This window comes from Diaporthe citri (genome assembly GCF_014595645.1).
Source record: "Diaporthe citri strain NFHF-8-4 chromosome Unknown scaffold_1, whole genome shotgun sequence".
Taxonomy (NCBI): Eukaryota; Fungi; Ascomycota; class Sordariomycetes; order Diaporthales; family Diaporthaceae; genus Diaporthe; species Diaporthe citri.
Window position 1 is genome coordinate 5640001 of NW_025064846.1, and position 17617 is coordinate 5657617.

The following is a 17617-nucleotide window of genomic DNA, read 5'->3' on the forward strand; positions in this document are numbered from 1 at the left end:
ATTTTTGCTTAATAGCAAGGTTACTTTTATTTAATAGCAAGGCTACTTTTATTTAATAATAAGGTTACTTTTGCTTAATAATAAGGCTACTTTTGCTTAGTAATAAAGCTACTTTTATTTAATAATAAGCGTTATTTTTGCTTAATAATAAGCATTATTATTATTAAGGTTATTATTATTATTATTAAAGTAAATTTTATAATAATTAATTATAAGATAAAGGAAAAGGGGAAAATGTTTTTATATTATACTTATAAATTAATAACTAGCTTTTAAATTATTTACTTATAAATAATAATGCTTAAATATTATTATTACTTAGCAAATTAATCTTTATTAGCTTTAAGGTAATTTATACTTAAAATTTTATTAAAAGGCATTAATAAAAAGGGCATTAAAAAGAGGAAAGGTTATGCTTATTAATTAAATATTAATTATTATTAAAAGGTAAATATTTTAAAGATTTAATTAAGTTATTTATATAATTAAATTAATAATAAATATTAATTATTCTTTTTAATAATTTTAAGTTAATTAAATAAATAAAATAATTATATTAATAGCTTATTTATTAAGTAATACTTTAAAATATTTAATTAAGGGTATTAATTAAGTATATAAATTATTTAAAAGAAATATTATTTATTAATACTTTAAACTATTTAAGCGCCTTATATTTTATTAAGTACTTAAAGGAGTCTTTAAAGAATTATAAGCCCTAAGGATATTATATAAATACTTTAAGGAGTATTAATTATAAATAAGGGCTTTTTAAAAATGCTAAGCAAAAGCTTCTTAAAGGTATTAATTATAAGCAAGAGCTTTTTAAGAATGTTAATTAAAGGCTTCTTAAGGGTATTAATTATAAGCAAGAGCTTCTTAAGAATGCTAATTAAGGGCTTTTTATAAGTGCTAATTAAAGGCTTCTTATAAATGCTAAATAAGGGCTTTTTAAGGGTGTTAATTAAGGGCTTTTTAAGGGTGCTACTTAAGGGTTTTTTAAGAGTATTAATTAAGGGCTTCTTAAAGATGCTACTTAAGGGCTTTTTATAATAGTTATAAGCAAGGATATTAATAATTAAAAATATTATAAGGAAGGCTTTTTAATATAAGGATATTATAAAAAAGCTTTTAATAAGCTAAAAAAATTATAATAGCTTAAGAATATTGCAAGAAAGTATTTAATATAATATTTTTAAGCATACTTAATAAAGAAATTAAAAAAAGTTAGCAAAAATAAATATTAATATATATTTTTACTTAAGGTTAATTATTAGCTTTAAAAGCTATTATTATTAGCTTTACTTAAGGTATAATAAATATATAAAGTAATTATTAATTAAGAAAAAGTATTTATAATTTATTATTAATAATTAATTTAATAAGCATTTATTAATATTATAAATTATGCTATATAAATTTATAATATATAATAATTATTAATTAGCATAATTATTTTTAAAAGTAATAAATTATTTTTTTAAATTTAATTATTTATATTTATTAAATAAGTATTAATTAATATTAATTTAGCTTTTATATAATTAATAATAAATAAATAAAGTATATAATTAATTTAGCTATAATATAAAGGGTAAGTTATAGCAAAGCTATAACCTTTCTTTATTTAGCTATAAGCTAGCTATAATAGTTTATATATAAGGTATATAACCGCTAGCTAATAATTAGTTAATATTAATTAATAGCTATTATTAATAAAATTAATTTAAATCTTATATCTTTAAATTTATGCATTACTTATAGCGTACTTATTATATAAGTATGTTATATATAATATTTATATATATTATTTTTATAAGTATTTTTATTTATATAATTTAAAAATTCCTTTAATTTTAAGAAAACCTTTAATATTATATAAGTAAAATTTTAATATATAAGGGTATTTAATATTAAGTTAATATTTAATTTCTTTTATTATTTATAAAAAAAATATTAAATAAATACTTAAAGAAATATAAGATTTTTTATAATCCTTTAATAAAAATTTACTTTATATAGCTCTTTTAATACCCTTAAATAATAAACTATTAATCTTAATATTATATTAAATTAATATAATTATCCATTATATATAAGTTATTATATTTAAAAAATATTAATATATAAAAATATAAAGAAATTAAGAAATACTTATTATTTTTAATAATATTATTTAATACTATAGTTTCCTTAGGATTTTAAAAATATTTATTTAAATAATCTTTAACTTTTAAATTTAAAATAAAATTCTTTAAAATATCCTACGCTATTAAATTAATAATATACGCTATATATTAAGTATTATTTTTAAATAAAGTAAAAAAAGAATTATTATTTAATGCATTATCTTAAGTAAAATTAATAAAAAATAATATTAATATATAATATATATTAAATAATAAAAGAATTAAATACTTAAAAATATTATTAAATATTATATTAAGATAACTTTTAATAAACTTTTAAAATTCTTTAAAAAGAATAAAGCTAATATATCTTTCTTTTAACTTAAAGAATTTAATTAATTTATATATTAATTAAAATTCTAAATTAATATAAGAAATTATTACCCTTAAATAAGCTATATTAGCTTTAAAAGTTTAATAATTAAAAATAAAAGAAAATTTATTATTAAAGATAATATTTTCTTTTAATTTTAAATTAAGCCTTATTAAATTTATTTTAAAAGTATTATTTAAAATACTTTTAATTTTTAAATAATTTATTATAAGGGTAGATTTAAAATTTTATTAATATTTTTTAAAAAATAATAATAATAAAGGAAAATTACTTATAGGTTAAAGTAAGATAATAAGTTTTAAAAAAACTTTAAATTTAATATATTAAAAGATAAATTATTTTTAATAATAAAATTTAAAATCTTTTTAAAGGTATTATTATTTATAAAATCTTCTTTTAATTTCTTTGCTAAAATAGCAAAGAAATTAAAAAAAAGAATCCTTAAATATAATATTAATATTTATATTAATATTTAAAATAAAAGAAATACTTACTTTTTAATTAAGTTTTTTTACTTTCCTTATTATAAGGAATAATAGGGTATTTTGCTTTATAATAACGTTAATAATTTAAAGCTTAAAAAAGCTTTAAATTATCTTTATATTTATAAAAATATTTAAATAAATATTAATTTAAAAATTAAATAAGATATTAATTTAATAAAAGAAACTTTAAATAATATCTTTCTTAAATTATTTTATATATTAATTATATAATTAAATGCTTTTAAAAAATATTATTAAATATATTCTTATTATTAATGCTTTTTAAAATAATAGCTTTATACTATATTTAGCTAATTATAATTTAATATAAATATAATTAAATATAAATAAAATATATTTAAAAAATAAATTTTATTTATATTAAGTTATATGCTTTTAAGATTAAAGAAATAATTTATTAAATATAAGATATTAATATTTATTAATTTTTTTCTTTTTAATAAGGAGAAGTATATAAATAAATAAATTATTTAAAAAATATAAATATTTATTTTCTTAAGAAAAGAAAGTTTATAAATTAAGGAATTAAATTTATTTTTTATAATAAAAGATATTTAAGAATTTTCTTTTAAAAAAGAAATATTATAATTCTTAATAAAAATTACTAAAGAATTAATAAGAGATAAGGGAGTAAAAGAAAACATTTTATTTATATATAATAAATAAAATAATAAGAGTATATAAGTAATTAAGGTTTAAGGAAATAATAAATAAATAAAATAGGCTTAAGAAGTAATAAAGAAAGAAGAAAGAAAGAAAGAGAGAGAGAGAAAAAGAAAGGTTTATATATATAAAAAAAAAATGGATAGTTTATTTTTTTAAATTAAATAGTTTATTCCTTTAAATTAGCTAAATATTTACTTAAAGAAATATATAATATTTTAATTTTTAAAATATTAATAAGCTTTTAAAATAATATAAAAATATATATAAATAAAGAATAATTTAAGGAAAATTCTTATATATCTTTTATATAATTATTTAAATATATTTAATTTAAATTTAAATAATATATATTTTTATTATAATGAAATCTTAAGTTTTAAAACTATTTAATTTAAATAGTTAATTACCCTAAACTTTTTTTAAGCTGGAATAAGCCTTATAGCTACTTGTAAACTTAAAGTGTTTATAGGGGTAAATAAGCCTTAATAAGCCCTATAGCTACTTGTAAACTTAAAGTGTTTATAGGAGTAAATAAGCCTTAATAAGCCTTATAGCTACTTTTTAAGTTATAGTATTTATAGGGGCAAATAAGCCTTAATAAGCCTTATAGCTACTTTTTAAGTTATAGTATTTATAGGGGCAAATAAGCCTTAATAAGCCTTATAGCTACTTTTAAAGTTAAAGTATTTATAAGGATATATAAGTTTTAATAAATCTATTTAAATAAATTTATTTATTATTTATGGAAATTTTTAAATATATATAAAAATATAATATTTATATTTAAAAAAATTTAATATTATTATATAATTTTATTAAAAAGTATTTTAAGTTTTTATTTAAGGTAAAACTTAATTAAAGTTAAATATTTATTTTTTTAAAGAGTAAATATATTTTAAAAGTTTTTTATATATAAAGATTAAAATATAAGCTTTTAAAAAATATTTTATTTATATTTATAGCTTTATAAATTATTAAGATATTAAAGATTATATTTAGGTGGTTATGCTAAGGGTAGGGAAAAAAGGGGGGGGTATAAGGTATATATATTATATATATTTATAAAAAAGCTAAATTATATATATTTTATAATTTCATAATATATATAATATAGTTATATATAGCGTTAATAAAATTTATAATAATTGCTTATAATAATTATAATAATGCTTATTAATTTATTAATATATAAATATAATGTAAATTCCTTGCTTATAATTATATGCTATATTATATATTAATAGCTAAGGGTTTAAATTACCCTTAAAATAAATTTTATTTTGTTTTTAACTCTTTTTATTCTTTTTATTCTTTTAATTCTTTTAATTCTTTTAATTCTTTTAATTCTTTTAATTCTTTTAATTCTTTTAATTCTTTTAATTCTTTTAATTCTTTTAATTCTTTTAATTCTTTTAATTCTTTTAATTCTTTTAATTCTTTTAATTCTTTTAATTCTTTTAATTCTTTTAATTCTTTTAATTCTTTTAATTCTTTTAATTCTTTAATTCTTTAATTCTTTTAATTCTTTTAATTCTTTTAATTCTTTAATTCTTTTAATTCTTTTAATTCTTTTAATTCTTTTAATTCTTTTAATTCTTTTAATTCTTTTAATTCTTTTAATTCTTTTAATTCTTTTAATTCTTTTAATTCTTTTAATTCTTTTAATTCTTTAATTCTTTTAATTCTTTTAATTCTTTTAATTCTTTTAATTCTTTTAATTCTTTTAATTCTTTTAATTCTTTTAATTCTTTTAATTCTTTTAATTCTTTTAATTCTTTTAATTCTTTTAATTCTTTTAATTCTTTTAATTCTTTTAATTCTTTTAATTCTTTTAATTCTTTTAATTCTTTTAATTCTTTTAATTAATTTTTAATTCTTTTAATTCTTTTTAATTTAATTTAATTAATTTTTTAGTTTTTTAATTAAACTTAATTTAGTTTATAGTTTTTTAGTTTTAGTTAATAGGCTTAACTAAAAACTAAAAACTATATTAAGTTTTTAAAAAAGTACTAACTTAAAACTAAAACTAAAAACTACATTTAGTTTAACTAAAACTCAAAACTAATTTTACAACCCTGCATTTTGGTCATACTGACGCAAACCTTGATTATGAGAATCAAATACCCGTGACTTATTCTGGAAGTCTGGCGTTGCCTGGTCATCTGGGCCGAGATGCACAGGATCTGCTCTCTTTACGAATACAACCTGAACGATCTCGAACATGGATTTGTTCACAGTAAGCCACAATAGCTCACACTTCATTATCTCATATCATAACTTAAGTCTTCTGGCCCAACTTTCATGGGCCACCAGAGAACATCTTACAACACTGGTCGTGGACGGAGAAGCCCAGTCCTTCTAACTACTGGGAAATCCCCAGGTAGTCACTGGGAAGAGTGATTTCTTTTCCTGATTGCGTTTTCCAGCACACGAGAACAGGAATCAGCACAAGTGCAGTTTCAAGCTGCTGGGATTTCATTAAGAAGGTGGCAGTGGTGTAGAGCGGAATGCAGTTGTCATGCACAGTTCAGAATTCTATGGCAAGTAGTCTTTGAATGCAGGAACATCTAAGTCGTAACGTTTCCTCTCAGTGCAACATAGTCCCATAGCATGGCAATAGCTAGCTCATGCCCGAGGTGGAGGTGGTCTGCAGGCAAAGATGTGTGCTTCTTTCATATTGACACAAGGTGCATTGTGCGTGGATAATACTATAGGTTTTGGAGCACATAGCATTGAACCACCCCAGGTACTTGGTACAATTTCGCATAACAAAGACCAGGAGTGAATTATTGGGCAGAAGCACACAACCTTTGGGGGCTATGTTTTGAGTTTTGAGATTCCCGCCCTTGACAACATTGAAATCTCCACCACGAATCAAGTATTCAACAATTTAAGAGTCCTTCTAGAGGTTTCATAGAATGATATTGACGTGTGCTCCATATCTTTGTTGATTTTTAAATTATGCCTGGGTGTCCAGTGTCAGGAAAAGTCCTGTGTTTGGCTTTGTCCTCATCGTTTCCGGCCGCTCCAAGCCACCAAAACATGCTTGCTTTGTGCCTTGTCTTACCACCATTAAATCCATGCAGATCGAAAAGTCTAGCCATTTTACGTCTCGTTTGGTTCCATTTGCTCTTTCTCAATCTCCCTGGCTACCATGACATGTGCTCCATTCCTGAGAATTGGATCCTCATGTCTTTTTGCCAGGCCGCAGTATTACATGCCTTAGCAAAACTGAAACACACTTTATCAGCCGGTGTTACAGAGTCAAGGAGGAAAGTGTGCGAATATCGAGGTCGTTGACAACAGCTAGCAGGAATGGGGCCACGAATTGAAAAAACCAAGGCTCGGGCTCCGCCTAGACGCGGAAGAAGGATTATCGTTTCGAGCTCTTCTGATACTCCCCAGCCTGAGCATGAGCCTCAAACTGAGCCTGAGCGTGATAAAGCCTTACAGAACCCTCAGCGCAACAACGACCAGCTCTACAACACGCTTCAAAGCTTGTCCGCAAGACTTGCTAGTCTTCAATCTTGCAGCTGCCCTGCCGACTGCCTAGGCCCGGATGCAGTTTACACCTTTGCGGCCTCTTCTCCTAATGGTCCAAAGACTCCGCGCGGGCCCGCCCGATGTACCAAGGTCCAGAGGAGGGGCCTCTCTCGGAAACGAGGCGAAGTCCTCGCAGAAGCATGGGCAACAACAGAGATCCAGTTGCCGCGTATTGGCGATACAGCAACAGGCATCCTCAGAATGTCCGTTCAGGTTCACACGGATTATTTAAGGAAAAGTCGAAAGGGTGTAAGCAATGCTTTAGATTTTCTGACACTACTTTCTGTGCTGCTCGGAGGGCCCTCTCGCCTTCGCGTAAGGGCCTGGGTGATCGGACTCCTGGCGACAGTGCAGGCCACTGTTCTCACAATTGTTTCTTCTCCACAAACCGCAGAGCGGCTAACTTGAAATGAAACAGTACTACGCAGAGATTTACCTCGCAAGGCCGGGACAAGAACAAGAAGAGGACATAGGGTACATCGAATCCTGGCTAATCCTAAGGCCTACTGCCCAGGAGCCAAATCGCAGCAATAAGTGGGTTAGTGACTTCCTGGACCCCAACGCCAATATTCGAGACGCAGAGCTTGAAGAGATTGCGGATGTGTTGCGGGGGTTGTATATGGCGAATGGAGACGTAAATCCCGGACTTGGAGTGCTTAAAGTGGAGCTCCAACGAGATCAAGGGACCTCGCCTACTAGTATTGTACCTGATCTGGCCCCAGAAGGGTCAGAGTTGGTCTATATCCCATTGATCTGGATAGATCAAAACGTGAGTAAAATTCCGTCAATGCGTTGGAGCTGAGTGATATTCCATGTCTCGCTAACATGTCTCCGGCAATTGACAGTACACTGGCAATGGAATAATTCGCCATGCCTTCAACATGTTCTACAGGTTTGTATAAACTACCCTATTGCGCGGTCCAAGAGCTGCGTGCATAGTCTTCATACTGCACCGTGCAACGGAGACATGTTGACAATTAATAGACTTTTGATGGGCGGAACACTGAGCAGAGAGCACAACATCGGAGGTCGGGTAATCTTTACTCTACAAACAGGGCTAATCCAGGATGAGAAATTGGTAAGCGATTTCGAGATGAAGTCCCCACCCCAATCAAACAATGTTGATATGGCTTTGCAAGAGCCGCGGGAGAACAAGCCTCCTCAAGATGTCCATGTCTTTTACTGGTAGCGTGGCTGGGCAAAAGATATCCGCTGACAGGGTCTTTAGCCCCTAGTGTGGCCGACGGCGTTGCCCAAGTACAAAGGCGAAGGCGATTCTGCATGGATTATAAGGGTCAAAAAGAAGCTGAAAACCATTTACGAGAGGCAAGGTTACAAGGAGATCTGGCAAATGATTATGGCACGCTCTGTTGAGCCACAGACCGCAGAATCTGGAGACCGGCTGCTAAGCGTGCCTAACCCTCCTGAACATTCACACACTGGCGATACACCCTCTTCCATCTTTGTAAGAGAAGAAGAAGAAGAAGGAGAAGGAGAAGAAGAAGAAGAAGAAGAAGAAGCTCAGGAAGACACGAGCGTGAAAGATTCTGAACTGCAGGAATCCGAGGACATGGAAGACCCGGAAGACTCGGACTACATGCCTCGCTAGTAGTCGTCGTGGTGACCGGATCGGCTCTTGGAATCTCGAATCTATTGATGCTAGGACGGACAATGCCTCCAGTGCTATTGCGAAGCGTGTGGTCAAGTTGAATACATGGTTAAAAATTGAATCTGGTGTCTATTCCTGGCACTGTACCTGAGTCCATTTTTTGCTCATCCTTTACAAAATTCACATGAACTTAGAGATAGTGAGGTTGTACACCCTTTTCAAATTGCTAGTTCTGAGTTGCTTGCGCTCCCTCGAATGTCCTCTCCCAGTTCCACAAATATTTGCAGTAGATTTCCATCTTCGGTGTTCCGAGCGTATTCAAGAACTTATTGTCGTCGATGAGACCAGCCTTGAGAAAATACGTATCAAGATCCTTCCCAGACACTGCAAACATCGTGTTCCCACACTATCTGCTTATCAGCACATGCTTGAAGACACGGCTTTTCCCCGTTGCCCGACTTACATTCTGGCACTGATAGTATGTCAGGCCCTTCCCGCTGTCGGCGCTTCTAGAGACCAGTCTGTCCGTTCCCGAAGTGATTGTCACCTCATCTTTGTGCACAACCAAGTTCAGAGATCGATCAGCGCCTGTGACTTTGCGGCAGGGAACACAGTGACAAGCAAGCTAGAGCGAACAAGTCAGGTTCGCTTGTTGAACAAGGCGCTTGATGCTTCTGGACTTACGAAGGCCTGATACTTCCCGGTGAATTCATACGCAGAGTTCCCGCAAACACAGCTGGCTTTGACCATTTTGGCTTTGAAACTGGGGATGGGAATGGTGTTTGAATTGAAGGTGAGGAGTTGGCGGGATGTGAAACCACCTGAAGTGGCGAGCCAAGTGCCGAGGCTGTCCATGAATCGTGCTTATGGAGCTGGCAAGGCCAAACTTTAACCCTTCCGAGTCTGTGATGGGGTCCAGCGACGTCACAGCCGAGATGGACTTGAAGCTTTGTCACAAAGGCACACTCAAACTCTGGGGCACACAGCGCAGAGTCTGCCCTATGTAAAAGTGGAGGCTTCCGGAGTTCTGAGATTTAAATGCTTGGGGATGCGGTCCATTTCGTGCCGCTCAATTGTTCAGTAATGACTAATCTACCCGGAGGGTGAAGAAGAGCACTAGTTAGGAATAGTATCTGATGACTGTGAAGGAGGGCGGGAGTCTCCTCAACCCAGACTAGGCTTGTCACATGTATGCCCACCTATGCGCATGTGCCTAGTCGATTAGAGCATCCAAGGTCCGAGCCAGAGCTGAAGTGAGCTTAGGAATAACGTTGTTTGGAGGCACCTAATGAGACGCACTTTGAGTGTCTTGAAAGTTTGGAGTTGTTAATCAATATTGATTAGTTGTCATACACTGGACAGCAGTGACTGGAAGTGAGCAAGACAACTGGAGTTGTTATATCTTTTGACTAGGTGGGTTGGATATACACAGATTTGGAGTCTGTGCATACATGTGGATTTAGACCCAGGAGACATATCAAAGAGCAAGTCGACCTATGCTATTCGTCTAGAATAGTCTGTGAACGGAAAAGTCTGTGAACGGAAAAAATGACACTGCCAGACCGAACTCAAAGCTCGAAAGCTGATTGGTTGAAATCCTGCTCGTTCATTGGTCAAGACGAATAGCTCTCAGTGGGCCCCGGCAGGGGCTTGATACTGGTATGTCAACCAACACAAGGGCATCTAATGTCCATTTACTATTTGATCTTAGCGCATGTGAGAAGTGTTTGATTGGTGGGAAAATTCCATGATGAAATGGCTCCCAATGTGTAATGTGTGTAAGGCTTCGGCCACATTGTGTTTTTTTTAAATTAACTATTTGTTGGTTTATTTATTATTTGCTTAGCTTTTTAATTATTCCTTAGCAGCAACCTTTAGCTAATATATAAATTTATATATAACTTAATATATTTATAGCTTTAATTATATTATATTTTTTAAATTTATTTATTAATTTATTTATTATTTATTTAACTTTTTAATTATTTTTTAATAATTTAAACTTATATAAAAAGTTATATATAATTTAATATATATTATTAAATTTTATATTTAATTTATAATAAAATTTATTAATTAAATTAATATATATTTATTAATTAATAATAAATTAATTATATAAAAAGAAAAGTTATAATTATAAATTATAAAATTTCCTTTAATTATATATTATTTAAAAATAATTATATATTATAATATATAATTTTTATTTATTAATGCTTTAATATTAATTATTTATAATATTTATTATATTTAATATTATTATTTCCTTATAATATATTTATATTATAAAATCTTTATATATATAATTAATTTTAATTATTAATATAATAAAATTTTAATTTTAATGCTTAAAATATTTATTATAATTTTATTATAAATTTATTTAATTAAAATATTTTTATTATAAATTAAATTTAATATTTTTTTAAGTAAATAAATATTAAAAGTTTATATTTATTAAATAGCCTTTGCTATTATAAGAATAATAAGTGTTGTTTATATAAAGGATTGTTTAAAACTAAGCAGTTTTGGCTTGTTAAGATGCTTAATAAGCAGCAGCCCTAGCATTATATATAAAATAGCTAGCATAGTTAAGCCTTTTACCTTTCTTCCTTTCATAATTAATAATAATTAATTACTATATTAATTAAACATTATATTATAATATATAATTTAATTAATATTAATTAATAATTATAAGGGTAATTATAAATTAATAAGGCTTAAAAAAATAACCTTTTAATTATATTAATTAACATTATTAACATTATAAATTTATATAATATAATTTATAATAATAATAATACTTAATATATAAAAAGGTAATTATTATAGCAAGAAATTATAACGAACTCCCTTATCCTTAATATATATGCATTTATCATGCCTTAAATAACCTTAATAATTGTAATAGGCTTGGGCTGGGAGCCCAAGCCTTATATAGTGTGGCTAGATAATTTAAGGGAGCTTAGATTATTATGTATCTTTTGGCTTAATGATTAAAAAGTTGCTGCTTTGCAGCTTATAAGAGAAGGCGTTAGCTAGCTTGTAGCTTTTTTAGGGCCGAGCCCATAATATATAATTTAAGCTCTAGGGTTAAGAGTTTAAGTCATGTTTGCCGCAAGTAAATACGGGCACCCCTTTTATAAAGAAGATTCCTGGCTTAAAAGGCAATATCATGGGTAAGCCTTGGGGGTAATTATATTACTATATCAGGGGGGGCCCTGGGGGAAGGGGCTATGTAATAGGCTTGGGCTGGGAGCCCAAGCCTTATATAGTGTGGCTAGATAATTTAAGGGAGCTTAGATTATTACGTACCTTTTGGCTTAATAGTTAAAAGGTTGCTGCTTTGCAGCTTATGGGAGAAGGCGCTAATCAGCCTGCAGCCCCTTTGGGGCCGAGCCCATAACAATAATAACTTTTAAATTTAATAATTATAATTAAAAGAATTAAATTAATATTTATTCTTATTAATAATATATTTACTTATATCTTATTATATAAATAAATATAAAAAAAGGAATTAATTTACTTTTTAATAACTAAGTTATAAAAATAATCCTTAACTTTTTTATTTTCCTTTAATATTATTTATTTCCCCTTTTTATTATTTTCTTTTTTAAATTAAATATACCTTTATTATTACTTTATTAAAATAATAAGAAATAATAATAATATAATAAATATAATAAGCAATATTATTAGTTAAAATAGTTTATTAATATTAATTATAATAAATTATACTTTTATATTTAAAAGCATTATTAAAATATTTAATTCCTTAATATAAATAAATTACTTAAAATCCTTTAATAATAAATAATACTTAAATACTTATATTTAAAGCTAAATTTAAGCTATAATATATATATTAAGTAATAAGATATATAAAACATTTATTAAGGATTTTTATAATTAAATTAAGTTAATATTTAAGTAAGTTAATAAAGACTTATTATGTATTATTAAAAAGACTTTTTAAGTTAAAGATATTTATATTTAAGGAATAAATACTTTAAGGGGATTTATATATATCTTTAAAGCATTAAATTATTTTAAATAATTAATATATTAAAAATAAAGATATTGCATTATATTTAAAATTAATTAAATTTAAAACTATAATTTAAGCGCTTATATTATTTTTAACTTTAATTATGCCTTAATAAAAGTTAAAGAATTACTTAATAATAATAATTCTTTTAATTTTAAATTATTTAAATTACTTAGCTTATTTAATAATAATAATAAAGATAATAATAGCTTTTTAAAACTTCTTAATTTATTAAAAAGAGGTAATAACCTTCCTTTAATTAATAACTTTTATATAATATATAATTATTATACTTTTTTATCTTTAATAAAAATAAAAAACTTTTTACTTAACTTAAATATAATAGTTAACTTAAATAAATATTATTATAAGGATAAGATATTTATTAAAAAATTATATAATATTTTTAATAATAAAATCCTCCTTTTTTATAAAGCTTGCAATAATTTATATATTTAGCCTTAATAATTTAAAGCAGCTTTTTTATATATGCTTAAAGAATTAATAAAAATATATTATATTTAAGCTATTAATTAAAAGAACTTATTTACTTAAATATATAAAAAACTTAAGAATTACTTTAATATAAATAATAATAATTATAATTATTTTATAAATTAAAATATTTTAACTTTCTTTACTTTTTAATAAAGGAATTTAAATAAAAGTTATATAAATATTCTTTAAATGCTTATTAATAAAATATAGCTTTATTATAAAGTATTTAAATATATTATTTATAAAGATAGCTTTTTATAAAATATAATTTTATAAATAATATAAGGTATTTTTAAATTTTATTATATTATTTTAATAATATTAATAAATATTAAATAACTTTACTTTATCTTATAATAATATATTAAAATATTAAAAGCTTAAAACTTTATATTATAATATATAATTATAAAAAATAATTAATAAGTTTATAAATAAGGCTATATTAATAATTATAATAATTAAAATAATAATAATTTAATTATTATAAATATTGAAGAATAATATTATCTTAATAAATAATATAATAATAATAATTAATGCTTAAGGTACCTTTAATTTTTTTTTTAAAGGTAATGGCTTTTAATTAAACTTTTACTTAAGCTAGTGTTATGGGCTAGCCTTAGGTTATTTGCCATAAGGTGTTTAAATGGGGTTTATATTTAAAGTGCAAAGGAGAAGGTTTGCTTTTTATTTATATTTACGTTAAAGCTTATTCTTATAGGGTTAAAGCTTATTAATTAATTATAATGAGCAAAGCTTAAATTATAATATATTTTCTTTTTTTAAGTCTTTATGGCGGGCCTTAAAAAGTAGCTATATAATAAAAAATAAAGGATATTATGGTTTAGTTATAAATTAAATATTGCTCTTTGCTTAGCCATTTAATTATACCTTAATACTTTTTAATTATATTAAAGGCTTAGCTTATTATTTATAATTAATATGCCTTAACCCTTATAATTTAATATATTAATTAAAGCAAGCTAATAAAAAATAATTATTTAAATATAAGCTAATAGCTAAATTAATAGCATTTTTATAATCCTTTAATGCAAGCTTTTTATATAAGCTTTCTTATTTAAAACCTTAAAATTATGGATTTATTATATAATTTGCAATTAATTAATGCTTAATTATAAGCAATTTGCTTTATTAATAGGAATTTCTTAAATTTTAAGCGTTTTTATAGCGTTAAATTAATTAATATATAGTTGATTTGCTTTAAGCTTAAGTTAATATTAAGCTAGCATTGCTTTTAAGCTTTATTTTATAAAAAATTTTTTATACCCCCTTAAATAAACTCCTCTTCCTTATTAGTCTTAATTAATAAAAGCTATATTCTTATTTTCTTATAATAATTAAGGTAATTATGCTTATAATAATTAAGTTAGCTATATATAAAATACTTAACTTTGCTTATTAAAATCGTTATAATATTAATATTTATTGCTTTATTATTTTAAGGTTAAGTATTATCCTTTTTTATTATAATGCTAAAAACATCCTTATATTATTATAAGGTAAAGTAAAAGGCCTTAAATATATTTAATTATTCCTTATAATTAAGTTAAGCTTTTATTATAAAGATTAAGCTATTAATTATTAATAATATTTTATACTTATTTAATTAATTTTAAGCCTTTATTATATAAGCTAATTAATTAAATTAAGTAAGAAATTTTATTATTCCTTTCTTATAGCGTTGCTATAATGCAATTAAGCTAAGCTTAGCATACTTTTACTTAAAAGGGTTTTTAAATATAAGGCAAACCTTTTTTAAGAAGCTTTTTAATTACTTTTTAAATATTTTTATAAAATTAATATAAAGTAAAAATTAATTATAAAAAGTTCTTAGCTAATTAAATATATAAAAGAATTAAGCCCCTTTAATATTAATTAACTTTTTATTTACTATAAATTTAGCCTTTATTTTTATTAGCTAAGTTATTAAATATTCTTAAAATAAAAATTTCTTAAGATAAGAAAAAGCTTAATAAGTTGCTATTATTCTTTTTAAGTTTTATTATATTAAGTTTTATATAATTATATTATAAGTTTATAATATAAAAGGACTTTAAATATATATTATAAGCTAACCTTAGGTTATTTATTATAAGGTATTTAAATAAGGTTTATATTTAAAGTATAAAGGAAAAGGTTTGCTCTTTATTTACATCCACGTTAAAGCTTATTCTTATAAGGCTAAAGCTTATTAATTAATTATAATGGGCAAAGCCTAAACCGTAATAGCTAGCCTTATTAATTTAAAGGCAATAATTATAATAAAGAACCTTATAAAAGTAATTATAATGGTAAATATTAGCTTAATAAAGGTAATAATAATAATATATAATATAAAAAGAAAAAGTATTTTATATATTATAAAGAGGAATATTAATTAATAAATTACTTATTTAAAGATTAATAATATGTTAAAGTTATATATATTTATATATATAAAGATATTAAATAATAAGTTAATAATAATAAATTTAATATATTTTTTATTAGCTTTAAAGATCTTAACTTTAAACTTATTAATATTATAATAACTTTAGCTATTAATAATAATAAAAAAAAGCATATTTATTATACTTTTTTAATAAATTAAGCCTTTCTTATAACTTTTTTAATAATATAAATAGCTTTAATATTTACTTTAATTTTAAAAACTATTTAATAATAAAGATATTTATTATTTAAAATTAATACTTTTATTAATAATATTAAAGCATTATATTAAATATAAGTATAATAATATTTTTAATAATTAAATATAAATAATTTTAAGCTTTATAATATTAAATATATTTTATATATTTAAATATTATATAAGCTAATAAAATATAAATATAATTTAGCTTAAGCTTATTTATTAAATTACTTAATATAATATAAATTAATACTTTAATAAAGCTATTAATATTTTATATTATAAATAAGCTTATTTCCTTTCTTTTTTATATTTAAAATATAAATAAAAACTTTTTTTTCTTTAAAATATTATTAATAAGGTAGTTTAATAAAAAAATAAATACTTAAAAAAGATCTTTTTAATTATTTAAAAGTAAAAATACTTATAAATTTTTCTTAATATAAAAAATAATAATATATTAATAATGTTTTTAATAAAAATAAAGCTTTAATAACTTTATTATAAGTTTAAATACCCTTTAATTAATTATCTTTTATGCTTTCTTATTAATATTAATTATAATAATATTAATTTTTTTATTTTAAAAGTAATTTTTAAATTTTATTATTATTATTAACTTTATTTTATAATATTATAATGTTTTAAGTTTAACCTTTAAAATAATGTTAACTTTAATTATAAGATTATTATAAATATTATATATTTATTTAGTTTACTTATTTTATAAGTTATTAATTTAATAACCTCTTTTTAAGTTAAATATTTTCTTATTTTTTTATAAAGAATATATAAAAGGTTATTTAATAATGCTAAATAAATACTTATTTAAAACCTTTAAATTATATTATTTATAATATTAAAATTAACTTTACTTTAGCAAAATGTTAAAGCATTATTTATAAATAAGTATTAATAAAGGTATATTAATTTATTAATAAGATTAAGAAGTATTATGCTTTGCTTTAATAAGTTTTTAATATACTTTATATTAAACTTTTAAAGATTTATATTAAAAAAGCTATTTTATAAATAATTATTAAGGTAATAAATAATATAATTAACTTTAATAATATTATTTTAATACTCTTTATCTTTAATATATATTTAAAACTTATAAAAAACTTTGCATTAATTTTCTTAACTTTTAAAAAAGCAATAATTATTTAAAAAGCTATAAAAAAGCTATATAAAGTTTATATTAAATAATAAATTAATATAGCTTTAAATATTTATAATAGCTTAAATATTATAAAAGTTTTAAGTTTTTTATTATAAAATAATATATAAATATAATAAAAAAAGTATAATTAATAAGGATTATATAAATTATTTAGCATTAATAAATATAACCTTATATTAAATCTTTTAAATAGCTTAATAATCTTTTAATTAATATTAATTTAGCTATATTATTAAAATAAAAATAATAAAGATAATATTTAATTAATTTTTATCTTAAATAATGCTCTTAATAAGCTTATTTAATTTAAATTAAATTTAATTTTAATAATATTAAAATCGCTATAATTTTAATAATATAAATAACTTAAGAAATT

The 17617-nt window shown here is 23.5% G+C and overlaps 2 protein-coding genes across 2 annotated transcripts; one reads left to right on the top strand and one right to left on the bottom strand.

Annotated features, from left to right (window-relative positions):
• Nucleotides 1-8356: 8356 nt before the first annotated feature.
• On the top strand, nt 8357-8847 carry INS49_001518 (uncharacterized protein; the record flags this gene model as incomplete). The annotated part of the gene is made up of 2 exons (XM_043162345.1): nt 8357-8423; nt 8474-8847. 2 exons carry the CDS (start codon nt 8357-8359, stop codon nt 8845-8847), a joined length of 441 nt encoding a protein of 146 aa, XP_043030851.1.
• Nucleotides 8848-9073: 226 nt separating this feature from the next.
• INS49_001519 (uncharacterized protein) lies at nt 9074-9597 on the bottom strand (the record flags this gene model as incomplete). Its single annotated transcript, XM_043162346.1, has 3 exons — nt 9074-9253; nt 9311-9472; nt 9532-9597. 3 exons carry the CDS (start codon nt 9595-9597, stop codon nt 9074-9076), a joined length of 408 nt encoding a protein of 135 aa, XP_043030852.1.
• Nucleotides 9598-17617: the final 8020 nt, after the last annotated feature.